A 12,771-nucleotide genomic window follows, 5' to 3' on the forward strand; every position below is an offset into this window, starting at 1 on the left:
TTGAACTGGGGAGGAGGAGGTTGCAGTGAGCCAAGATCGCGCCACTGCACTCACCTGGGTGACAGTGAGACTCTGTCTCAGGAGAAAAAAAAAAAGAGAGAATGAAAATATTGAAATCTTTTTAGAAGCTTCTACATATCAATAGGCATCTGCATTCTTGAATGAAACTAAGTTGGGGGCCTTTTTTTTTTTTTTTTGAGATGAGTCTCGCTCTGTTGCTCAGGCCAGAGTACAGCGGTGCCATCTCGGCTCACTGCAACCTCTGCCTTCCAGATTCAAGCGATTCTCCTGCCTCAGCTTCCTGAGCAGCTGGGATTACAGATGTGTGCACCACCACGCCCAGCTAATATTTTTTATTTTTAGTAGAGATGGGGCTTCACTATGTTGGTCAGGCTGGTCTCAAACTCCTGACCTCTTGTGTGATCCACCCACCTCAGCCTCCCAAAGTGCTGGGATTACAGGCATGAGCCACTGCCACTGTGCCTGGCATTTTTTGTTTTTTTTTTTACAAATAGGGTCTCACTCTTTTGTCCAGGCTGGAGTGCAGTGGTGTGACCATGGCTCACTGGAGCTTCAACTTCCCAGACTTAAGTGATCCTCCTACGTCAGCCTCCCAAAGTAGATGGGACCACAAGGACATGCCACCATGCCCTGCTAATTTTTTCATTTTTTTGTAGAGACAAAGTCTCATTGTGTTGCCCAGGCTGGTCTCAAACTCCTGGGCTCAAGCAATCCTCCTGCTTTGGCCACCCAAAGTACTAGGATTATAAGCGTGAACCATCACATTTGGCCTAGAGCTCTCATTTGTAAATGGACTTCTTAAAGTGTAGTCGTATTCATTTTGGATGTTCCACTATAATTTTTAATTACCTAAAGTGAGATTTCACCATTTCAGTGTTTGCCACTTTTAGGTTCTAACATTTATGCATCTGTAGGTAGGCATAGCTATAAGGTAGAGTACTCAGTTCTTCAGAAATTAAGGATCCCTTTTTTTACCTTGAATCTTGGCTTTGGCTGTCAGATCCCATTGATCAACTTAGCCAGTGATTTTTCCCTACCTAGACACACGAGAAAAAGAAACAAAGGGCTTAGGCCAGGCGTGGTGGCTCACGCCTATAATCCCAGCACTTTGGGAGGCTGAGGCAGGTAAATCACCTGAGATCAGGAGTTGGAGACCAGCTTGGCCAACATGGTGAAACCCCATCTCTACTAAAAACACAAAAACTAGCTGCGTGTGGTGGCAGGCACCCATAATCTCAGCTACTTGGGAGGCTGAGGCAGGAGAATTACTAGAACCCTGGAGACGGAGGTTGCAGAAAGCCAAGATCGCTCCATTGCACTCCAGCCCAGGTGACAACAGCGAGACTCTATCTCAAAAAAGAAAATAAAGTACATAGACATAGAACACAAAAATCTCTGTGAATTTCCAAAAGCCAAAGTTCACACCTCCTTATTTGCCATTGACTGCCAGTTTCTGCCTGACTCAGTTAGGACTCTGACTGAATCCATGTCAGTTAATTATCAGATCCAGTCCAATTCTAGACCCAGTCCAGTTTCTGTCATGACTTCTGAACCCATATCAGATTTTAAATTTTGATCAAATAAATTCAGATAGCTCAAAATGCAAATCCATGGAGCTTCAGAATCTGAGAATTTACCCACAATTTTCAGTTGCTTGCAAGAGAGCAATGGTCACAGTGAGTCTGACTGGTACTATGCTTAGTCATTCAGTGCTCCTAGCACTGATTGCTAGCATCTCTACTTCAGATTCCACTTCTGACACCATCTGTTAAAAGAAAAACTATACAAATTAAATTTAACAGAGTTTAATTGAGGAAACAATGATTCACAAATCAGGAAGCCCTTAGAACCAGAATAGGTTCAGAGAGAGTTTTTATAGACAGAAAAAGGAAAATGAGGTACAGAAAATGAAAGTGAGGTACAGAAACAGCTGTATAGCTTACACCTTGATATTTGCCTTATTTGAGCATGGTTTGAACAGTTGCCTGCCTTTGATTGGCTGAAACACAGCAATTGGTACAAGAGTAGGTTCTAGCTTGTTTACACATCTGGAGAATACAGTTCACTATGTACAGAGAAACCTTTAGGCCAAACATTAATAACATAAGGAGACAGCTTTAGGTGAAACATAATGTGACACTACCTACCAGGTGAGGATTAACTAAGATCCTTACTTTTCTGTTGAAAATCTTGACGGAATGGTTAAACTCCTTGTTTCTATTTCCTTACTTTCCAAAATTTGGCTTTCGTTTCCCCCACTTTTTCTCTCTTCTTCAGCTTCTGTCCTCCAACTTCTAAGTGCTCAAAAATCTTCTGTTCAATTTTTTGTTTTAATGAGCAATTTTCACATTATCTGACTTAATCTCTTAGGCTTCCAGACTGCTATCATCTCTCCTCCCTTGAAATCTTAGTGCTCTGCCAAAACTGGTTCCTGGAAGATTTCTTGTATCTTTATGCTTATCAGTTCCAATGGTCTCTTCTAAGCCATTGATTTTTCTCAAAATATGACTGCCTCCTTTTTTTTTTCTTTCGAGATGGGGTCTCACTCTGTTGCCCAGGCTGGAGTGTGGTGATACAGTCACAACTCACTGCAGCCTCAACTTCCCAGGCTCAAATGATCCTCCCACCTGAGCTTCCCAAGTAGCTGGGACTACAGACATATGCCACCATGCCCAGCTAATTCTTTTTTTTTTTTTTTTTTTTTTTTTTTTGTATAGATAGGATCTCACTATGTTGCCTAAGCTGGTCTCAAACTCCTGGACTCAAGCAGTCCTCCTGTCTTGGCCTCCCAAAGTTCTGGAATTATAGGCGTGAGCCACCGCACCCTGCCTACCTTCTCCTCTCTTGCCTTCTGGTTCTTTAGTTCATGTTTTCTGGCTTCTTTTCCTCTTCATTGTCGATCTCTTCTTTGGGATTCTCACACAGTCTCAATGCCTTCTGCTGTCACCCTTGTTTGAGAATTTTGGCTGCTGTGAAAGAACACCACCTCCACTGTGACTATTCCTACTCTGAAACATTTAGGCTTCTCTTTGACGAAGAGTGACATTCAAAATCAGTATGACATTTATTAATCTTATTCATTTTTTTGAGATAGAGTCTCACTCTGTAGCCCAGGCTAGAGTGCAGTGGCATGATCTCAGCTCAGTGTAATCTCTGCCTCCTGGGTTCAGCATATAAAATCAGTATGACATTTAATATCTCCCACCAGTCTCTTAAGTCCTTCATCATTACTCCATTTTCACGTATTCTATACAAAGAAACTGAAGCACTGTATTCCTTCTATCTCCCTGTCCTTCCTGTTTCCACTCATGCAGCCCTTTACTAAGAATGCCGTCTTCCTATCTCTACCCATCTGTATCCTCTCTATTTGTGCTTGTCAATTTATATGTCAATTGACACATAATACAATTGTATTATAATTATTTTGTAAATGTATTACCCCTCTGGAATCTAATTTTCTTAAGGAAATGATCCTTATCTAATTTAAATCTCTACTGATATGAAGTATGCCAATAATGAAACATTCTTGGGTGATACAGAGACCAATTTACCTCAAGCCAATTCAGAATTTGCCTTGCCTTCTTCGTGGCAAGAAGAAATTAGAATGTGAGAAAGAAATTTTTTTGGTATTTATTTCTGTTCATCCCAAATCTCTAAATGGATGCTTTAATTATTACTTAATATATTTTTTTCCTCCAGAGTTTTTGTCTCCCTGATTTCAAGTAAAATGTCATAAGGATCGTTTATTACAATGCTACCATTATCTTATTTGGCCTCAAAAGCCAAAAAAAAAAATGTTTTTTGAACTTGAGCTTTTTTTTTAAATGTTATATTTGTTATTCACAGCTTGAATAGGTGACTCAGCATCATTGAGCCTGTGGCTCTTGTTCAGGCTAAGTGAAAATATTCGATTTCATACTTTTTAAAATTAAACACCAATAAGGAATAAGAGAAGGGAATATCTACAAAATTCATCTCTATCCTGAAGAAATCAGTGTTTTAAGCAAAGACTACTCAGATCCTTGACTTAGGACCTCATTTGTTTTAAAAACAAGTGAAGCAATTGTTGCTCATTATTGCTCATTTTTACTAAATTCAGAATTTTCGTTAAATATGAAATTAGTGGCTGGGATCGGTGGCTCATGCCCGTAATCCCAGAACTTTGGGAGGCCAAGGTGGATGGATTGCCTGAGGTCAGGAGTTTGAGACCAGCTGACCAACATGATGAAACCCCATCTCTACTAAAAATACAAAAATTAGCCAGGCATGGTGGCACATGCCTGTAATCCCAGCTACTTGGGAAACTCAGGTGGGAGAAGCGTTTAAGCCTGGGAAGTTTAGGCTGTAGTGAGTTGTGATTGTATCACTGTACTTCAGCCTGGGCAACAGAGTGATACCCCATCTCAAAAAATAAATAAATAAATACAAAGAAAGAAATTGGTTTTGGAAGTGTTTCAGTGTAAATGAAAGTACATTGAAAATGCTGCCTGCCTCGTCTGTTTGTTTAGAGGCAGAGTCTTACTCTGTCATCTAGGCTGGAGTGCAGAGGCTCACTGCAACCTCTACCTCCCAGTTTTCAGTGATTCTCCTGCCTCAGCCTCCCAAATAGCTGGAACTGCAGGTGCCTGTCACCACACCAAACTAGTTTTGTATTTTTAGTAGAGATGAGGTTTCACCATGTTGGCCAGGCTGATCTCAAACTACTGACTTCAAGTCATCCGCCTGCTTCAGACTCCCAAAGTGCTGAGATTACAGGCATGAGTCACTGTACCTGGCCTCATCTGTTTTTAAGTTTTCTTTTTATATTTAAAAAAATATCTTCTGAGGGTATAATCTTTCCTGCTATTCTAGTGTGAGATAGGTAATACTATAGAAATTCTGGCTCTACCATTTATCGAATTATTTGACCTTTGGCCAAATATGTAATGTCTATGAAACTGTTTTCTGACCTGTAAAATAGGATTATACCTGCCCTGCCTCTTTCTTATGGATCTTGTCAATCAAATTAGAAAATATACAATAGCTAAAATTTATCAAGCTTTTACCATGATCTTGGGTGTTGTGCTAAGTGCTTTACTTGTATGATGTCATTTAATCTTCACACCAACCCTATAATGGAAGTAATCCTGTTACAGATGAGGAAAACTGAAATAAATTGCCTAAAATTTTATGGCTAGTATGTAGCAGAATTGGGGATTGAACTCTCCTTACTAACTCTAGAGCTGGACTCTTAACCAGCATATGCTATTACTAATGCTCCTTGTAAACTACTAAATACCTTATAACTGTATAGTATGTTCTTAGTTTGCAAAATGAATTACTGACCCACCATCGCCCTTAACATCAGTAGTCTGGTGACCTCTCATATATGAAACACACAAATCTTTGCTTCATCCTTCCATTCCCTTCCCAAACTTCCCATTACTACTTTGTAGAAATTCATGACTAGACAAAGGTTTTATATTTAGTGGTTTCTTCTTCTAGGGGTTTCACAGACCAGCTGCGTAAGATTTCTAAGGATGCAGGGATGCCCATCCAGGGCCAGCCATGCTTCTGCAAATATGCACAGGGGGCAGACAGCGTAGAGCCCATGTTCCGGCATCTCAAGAACACATATTCTGGCCTACAGCTTATTATCGTCATCCTGCCAGGGAAGACGCCAGTGTATGGTAAGGATATCTTAATATCAAGCATTTTTCCTCAAATACTTGATATCCTTTTAGGATTATGCTTAAACATGTCCTAAAACTTTCAAATGTTAAAATATATTTTATGATACAGTATTTAAAACCATGTATTATTATTTGAAGACAAATCAATATAGCAAACTAAATAGTCCAAGATGAGATACTATGAAAAGAGTTTCAGTAGTGAAAAGAGGCATCACATGACAATGGCTAAGGGAAGAATTATTTAATAAAAATGACATTGAGCTAATTTGAGTATCAGTATAATGTAGTAGTTAAAAGCACAGGCTATCAAATTAAACTGTGTTGCTCAATATTCAAGTACTGCCAGTTGTACTACCTGTGTGATTTGGCTGAACTAATCATACTAACCCTTAGTTTCCTCATCTCTGGAATTGGGATACTATTTATGTATGTATGTAGTATATATGTTTGGGATAGGATCTCACTCAGTCTTTCAGGCTGGAGTGCAGTGGTGCAATCATGGCTCACTGCAGCCTTGACCTCTTGGGCTCAAACAATCCTCCTGAACTGGCCTCCCAAGTAGCTGGAACTACAGGTATGTGTCACCACACTGGGCTAACTTTTTATTTTTTTGTAGGGCAGGATCTCACTGTGTTTCTTGGGTTGGTCTTGAACTCCTGGGCTCAAGCAATCCTCAAACCTTGGCCTCCCAAAGTGCTGGGATTACAGGTGTGAGTCACTGTGCCCAGCCTCTTTCTGGTTTTAATTGAGCATTTTATATGATTATATTTTCCTTCCTCTTTTACTGTATCAGTTATACTTTCTTTATATATAACACACATACCCTGGGATACTAACAATACCTAATCCGCATATAGGGTAGTTGTAAGGATTAACTGAGTCTACATATGTAAAGAATCTAGAATGGCACCTTTCATATAGTAAACAGTAAATTTTAACTTTTTATAAACAAAATTTTGTGAGATTAATAAGTTAAACATTGTCATTGAATCATAGAAAAATACAAAGAAAATATAATGTTCAAACCACTGAATGGGGTAAAATCATGTAAGTTTAGAAATAATAGAAGAAATCACAAAAGCAAATTGTTAGATTTTACTGAGTAAACATTGAATTTTCTTTTCTTTTTCTTTTTCTTTCTTTTTTCTTTTTTTGAGATGGAGTCTTGCTCTGTTGCCCAGGCTGGAGTGCAGTGGTGTGCTCTCAGCTCACTGAAACCTCCGCCTCCTGGTTTCACACTATTCTCCTGCCTCAGCCTCCCTAGTAGCTGGGACTACAGGTTCATGCCACTATGACCAGCTAATTTTTGTATTTTTAGTAGAGACGGGGTTTCACCATGTTAGGGTGGTCTTGAACTCCTGACCTCAGGTGATCCACCCACTTCGGCCTCCCAAAATGCTGGGATTACAGGTATAAGCCACCATGCCTGGCTCCTAAATTTTCTGTGTGTCACAGATGTACTAAAATGAAAAGAAAACCAATAGAGTATGGAAAATATTTGTAGCAAATAGAAACAATAAACAAATAGTTTATTATTAAATAAAAACTTCCTTTTTTTAGATTAATGAGAAAAGAATATAAACTGAAATTTTCTCTAGTAAAAACAAACAAATAAATATATGAGAAAATGTTTGTTTTTATTTGTAGTTAAAGAAAAATACAGGCCAGATGTGGTAGCTTATGCCTATAATCCCAGCATTTTGAGAGTTCTGGGTGAACAGATTACTTGAGTCTGGAAATTTGAGACTAGTCTGGGCAACATGGCAAAACATCATACCTGCAATAAAAAATAAAAAAATTAGCCAGGCATGGTAGTCCACACTGTGGTCCTAGCTACTTGGGAGGCTGAGATAGGAGGATTGCTTGAGCCCAGTAGGAGGAGGTTGCAGTGAGCCAAGATCATGTCATTGCATTCCAGCCTGGGCAACAGAGTGAGACCCTTTATCAAAAAAGAAAAGAAAAGAACAAATTAGTAAAGGGAAAAATTTTATGCTACTACATTAGCAGATATATTTAAATATTGTAATACCTAGTGCTTGTGGGTATCCAGTATATTAATGCATTGCTCATAGTAGTATAAATTTATATTACCCTTTTCATCAAAACTATAAACGTGCCTGGGCTGGTCTTGAACTCCTTTTCTCAAGTGATCCTCCCACCTCAGTCTCCCTAAATGCTGAGATTACAGGCACGAACCACTGCTCCTGGCCCCTATGGTTTTATTTGAACATTTTGTGTAATTCTATTTTCCATTCTCTTTTAGCATATTAATTAGACTTCCTTTAAAAATTTTTGTAGTGTTTTCCCTAGACTTTTTAATATCTGTTTACAACTAATCTAAGTCTACTTTCAAGTAATACTGTATCACTTCCTAGATAGTGCAGAGATACCTTGTAACAGAATACTCCCAATTTTTCCCTTCTGTACCTTATATTTCTGTCATTTATTTCACTTACTGATAAACTGTAACTGCTCAATACACTTATACTATTACTATTTTGAACAAATAATCTTCTATTAGCTCAAGTAAGAATATGAAAATACAAAATTTTATTTTACTGTTGTTTGCTGACCTTGCTCCTTTTATTTTGTTTTGTTTTTTAGAGACAGGTCTTGCTATGTTGCCCATGCTGGAGTTCAGCTATTGCCAGGCATGACCATAGTGCACTGCAGCCCCAAACTCCTGGGCTCAAGTGCTTTTCCCACCTCAACTTCCCAGTAGCTGGGACTGCAGGCATGCCGCACACTGTACCCTGCTTTTCCTTCATTTATTATTTCTGATCTGTATCATTTTATTTCTCTCTGGAAAATTCTTTTAATATTTCTTAATTTTTAATTAAGAAATTTCTTAATTTCTTAAAATTTTTAATATTTAAAAATGGAGAGAGATCCAAGATGGCTGATCGCTAACAGCTCGGGATTGTAGCTCCCAGTGAAAGTGCAGAGAACGAGAGGAAGCCACACTTTCAGACGAATTTTCGTCACTCACAGTCCAGAAGATTCACAGTGGAGGAGCCCCACGGATGGCCAGCACGACTCCCGTGGCCGGCGCAGCAGTTTTGCTGGCACCTCGGCGCAGCAGCTCTTCGTGCAGAGTAAACGGGACTGGTTCCCCTACTGACCAATGCTTGGAGCTCCGGGAAGGCACAGCCGCTTGTTACAGACTCAAGAAGGAAGCCAGACTGGAGATTCTTAGGCAAAAGAGCACCATCAGTCTTATCGCTGCTGTTTCGGCCAGCGCAGTGGGTTGCTCGAATTCCAGCACTGGGAATCAATAAATTGGACATCCACTCAGAAACCTAATTAGAAGGGCGGTAATTGTAAAGACAACAGATGGATAAATTCATAATAAAGGGTAGAAACCAGCCTAAAAAGGCCGAGAATACCCCAAATCAGAACCCCTCTCCTTCTACAGGGGATTGCAGTTCCTTATCAGCAACGGAACAAGCCCTGATGAAAAAGAACTCTATTCCATTATTTGAAGTAGGCTTCAGAAGGTGGATGATAAAAAACTTCTGGGAGTTAAAAGAACTTGTTCTAACCCAATGTAAAGAAACTAAGAACTTTGAAAAAAGGTTTGACAAAATGCTAAATAGACAATATAGAGAGGAATATAAATGAACTAACGGAGTTGAAAAATACAACACGAGAACTTAGTGAAATATGCACAAGTTTGAATAGCCGAATTGATCAAGCAGAAGAAAGGATATCAGAGGTTGAAGACCAACTTAAAGAAATAAAATAAGAAGACAAGAATAGAGAAAAAAGGATAAAAAGGAATGAGCAAAGTCTCCAAGAAATATGGGACTATGTGAAAAGACCTAATTTACATTTGATAGGTGTACCTGAATGTGACGGAGAGAATGAATCCAAGCTGGAAAATACTCTTCAGGATATTATCCAGGAAAATTTTTTCCCAATCTAGCAAAGCAGGACACTATTCAACCCCAGGTAATACAGAGAACACCACAAAGATATTCCTCAAGAAGAGCAACCCAAGGGACATAATCGTTAGATTCACCACGGTTGAAAGGAAGGAGAAAATACTAAGGGCAGCCAGAGAGAAAGGTCAGGTTACCCACAAAGGGAAGCCTATTAGACTTACAGCAGATCTCTCAGAGGAAACCCTACAAGCCAGCAGAGTATGGGGGCCAATATTCAACATCCTTAAAGAACAGAACTTTCAGCCCAGAATTTCATATCCAGCCAAACTAAGCTTCACAATTGAAGGAAAAATAAAATCTTTTATGAACAAGCAAGTACTCAGATTTTATAACCACCAGGCCTGCTTTACAAGAACTTCTGAAAGAAGCATTACACACAGAAAGGAACAACCAGTATTAGCCTTTCTAAAAATACCAAAAAGTAAAGAACATCAACATAAAGAAGAATTTACATCAACGAATGGATAAAATAGCCAGTTAACATCAAATGGCAGTAACCCTAAATTTAAATCGATTAAATCCCCCAATCAAAAGATACAGCCAAAACCTAACAGTTTACTACATCCAGACCCATTTTATATCCAAAGATACACAAAGACTCAAAAAAGGGATGGAGAAAGATTTACCAACCAAATGGAGAGCAAAAATAAATAAATAAACAAAAACAGGAGTTGCAATTCTCACATTTGATAAAATAGTTTTCAAAGCAACAAAGATACAGTGGTAAAAGGATCAATGCAACAATAAGAGCTAACGATCCTAACACCCAGATACATAAGATGCATAAAAAGATTTAGACTCAACGAGACAGAAAATTAATAAGGATATCCAAGACTTGAACTCAGATCCGGAACAAGTAAACTTAATAAATATTTATAGAGCTCTCCACTTTAAATACACAAAATATACATTCTCCACTTTAAATACACAAAATAGTGCTCGCTTCGGCAGCACATATACTAAAATTGGAACGATACAGAGAAGATTAGCATGGCCCCTGCGCAAGGATGACACGCAAATTCGTGAAGCGTTCCATATTTTTACTCAAACAGATTTACAGGAAAAAAACAAGCCCATTCAAAAGTGGGCAAAGGATATGAACAGATACTTTATGAAAGAAGACATATATGAGGCCAACAATCATATGAAAAAATGCTCATTGTCACTGGTCATCAGAGAGATGCAAATCAAAACCACATTGAGATACCATCTCACGCCAGTTAGAATGGTGATCATTAAAAAATCTGGAGACAACAGATGCTGGAGAGGATGTGGAGAAAAAGGAACACTTTTACACTGTTGGTGGGAGTGTAAATTAGTTCAACCATTGTGGAAGACAGTGTGGCGATTCCTCAAGGCCTTAGAAATAGAAATTCCATTTGACCCAGCAATCCCATTACTGGGTATATATCCAAAAGTCTGTAAATCGTTCTACTATAAGGACACATGTACACGAATGTTCATTGCAGCACTGTTTGCAATAGCAAAGACCTGGAATCAACCCAAATGCCCATTGATAATAGACTGGATTGGAAAAATGTGGCACATATACACCATGGAATATTATGCAGCAATCGGAAATGATGAGTTTGTGTCGTTTGTAGGGACATGGATGAATCTGGAGAACATCATCCTCAGCAAACTGACACAAGAACAGAAAATGAAACACCGCATATTCTCACTCATAGGTGGGTGATGAAAAATGAGAACACATGGACACAGAAAGGGGAGTACTAAACACTGGGGTCTATTGGGGGGAAAAGGGGAGGGCCAGTGGGAGGGGGAGGTGGGGAGGGATAGCCTGGGGAGAAATGCCAAATGTGGGTGAAGGGGAGAAGAAAAGCAAAGCACACTGCCATGTGTTTACCTACGCAACTGTCTTGCATGCTCTGCTCATGTACCCCAAAACCTAAAATCCAATAAAAATTAAAAATAAATAAATAAATACACAAAATATTGATCGGCCATTATTAATACCCATTTTTAGAATAAAGCAATATTCCTGTTCTCTCTCCCTCTTTTTCTTCCTCTTTCTTCCTCTCCTTCTCTCCTTTTTTTTCTTTCAAAAAAAAAATAAATAAAAATAAAAGAAAATTATCTCTAGGCACCAATTCCTTTTATGGAAAAAAGTGATATTTTCTGAACTCCACCTGCGACATACAAACAATGAGCATAAAATCTTACAAATTATATAAATAACATATTTTTAAAAAATATTTCTTGCTAAGCATTTCTACTAGCACTAAGTACCCTCAGTTTTTATTTGTTTGAGAAACTATTTTTCCTTTTTTTTTTTTTGAGACACATAATGATTTAATGTTTACTTACAAATCCTTTACTCACATAATTTCAAGTACTGAGTCATTCTGGAATTCATACATTCTGACATTAAGAACATTCACATGTTGTGCAGCCATCATCACCATCCATTTCCAGAACTTTTTCATCATCCCAAACTGAAACTCTTTATCCATTAAACAATAACTTCCCGTATCACCTCACCCTGACCCCTGGAAAGCACTGTTCTACTTTCTGCTTCTATGAATTGTGCTATTCTTGTTTCCTTGTGTACATGAATCCTACAATATTTGGCCTTTAGCATCATATCCTCAAGGTTCATCCCTGTTGTACTATATATATCAGAATTTTCTTCCTTTTTCAGGCTGAATAATATTCCATTGTATGTATATATACTACATTTTGTTTATTCATTTATCTGTTGATGGACATGTGGGTTACTTCTACATTTTAGCTATTGTGAGTAATGCTGCTATGAACATAGGTGTACGAGTATCTCTTCATAACCCTGCTTTCAGTTATTTTGGGTATACATCTAAGAAGTGGCATTGCTGCATCATATGGAAATTCTATTTTTAATTTTCTGAGGAACCTCCACAGTGTTTTCCACAGAGGCTGCACCATTTTACATGCCCACCAACACTGCACAAGAGTTCCAATTTCTCCACATCCTTGCCAGTGTTTGTTATTTTCTGGCTTTTTGATCCTAAGTGGTGTGAAGTAGTATCTCATAAGGTTTTTTATTTTGTGTTTTCCTAATGATTAGAGATGTTTGGCATCTTTCCTATGCTTATGGGTCATTTTTCTGTTTATCTTCTTTAGAGAAAAGTGTATTG

At 38.5% G+C, this 12,771-nt stretch overlaps 1 protein-coding gene and 1 non-coding gene across 9 annotated transcripts in view; both read left to right on the forward strand.

Annotated features, from left to right (window-relative positions):
- AGO3 (argonaute RISC catalytic component 3) overlaps nt 1–12,771 on the forward strand; it is a 133,209-nt gene that overhangs the window by 101,369 nt on the left and 19,069 nt on the right. For all 8 annotated transcript variants that reach the window (XM_035250797.3, XM_002806988.6, XM_078331209.1 and 5 more), the window contains one exon: nt 5,506–5,690. In XM_035250797.3, coding sequence (XP_035106688.1) covers nt 5,506–5,690 — 185 coding nt within the window. The remainder of the gene's footprint in view (nt 1–5,505; nt 5,691–12,771) is intronic.
- On the forward strand, nt 10,573–10,679 carry LOC118143318 (U6 spliceosomal RNA). The gene has a single exon (XR_004727545.1). It is a non-coding gene; the product is annotated as a U6 spliceosomal RNA (small nuclear RNA).

The sequence above is a fragment of the Callithrix jacchus genome, chromosome 7 (assembly GCF_049354715.1).
Source record: "Callithrix jacchus isolate 240 chromosome 7, calJac240_pri, whole genome shotgun sequence".
Classification (NCBI taxonomy): domain Eukaryota; kingdom Metazoa; phylum Chordata; class Mammalia; order Primates; family Cebidae; genus Callithrix; species Callithrix jacchus.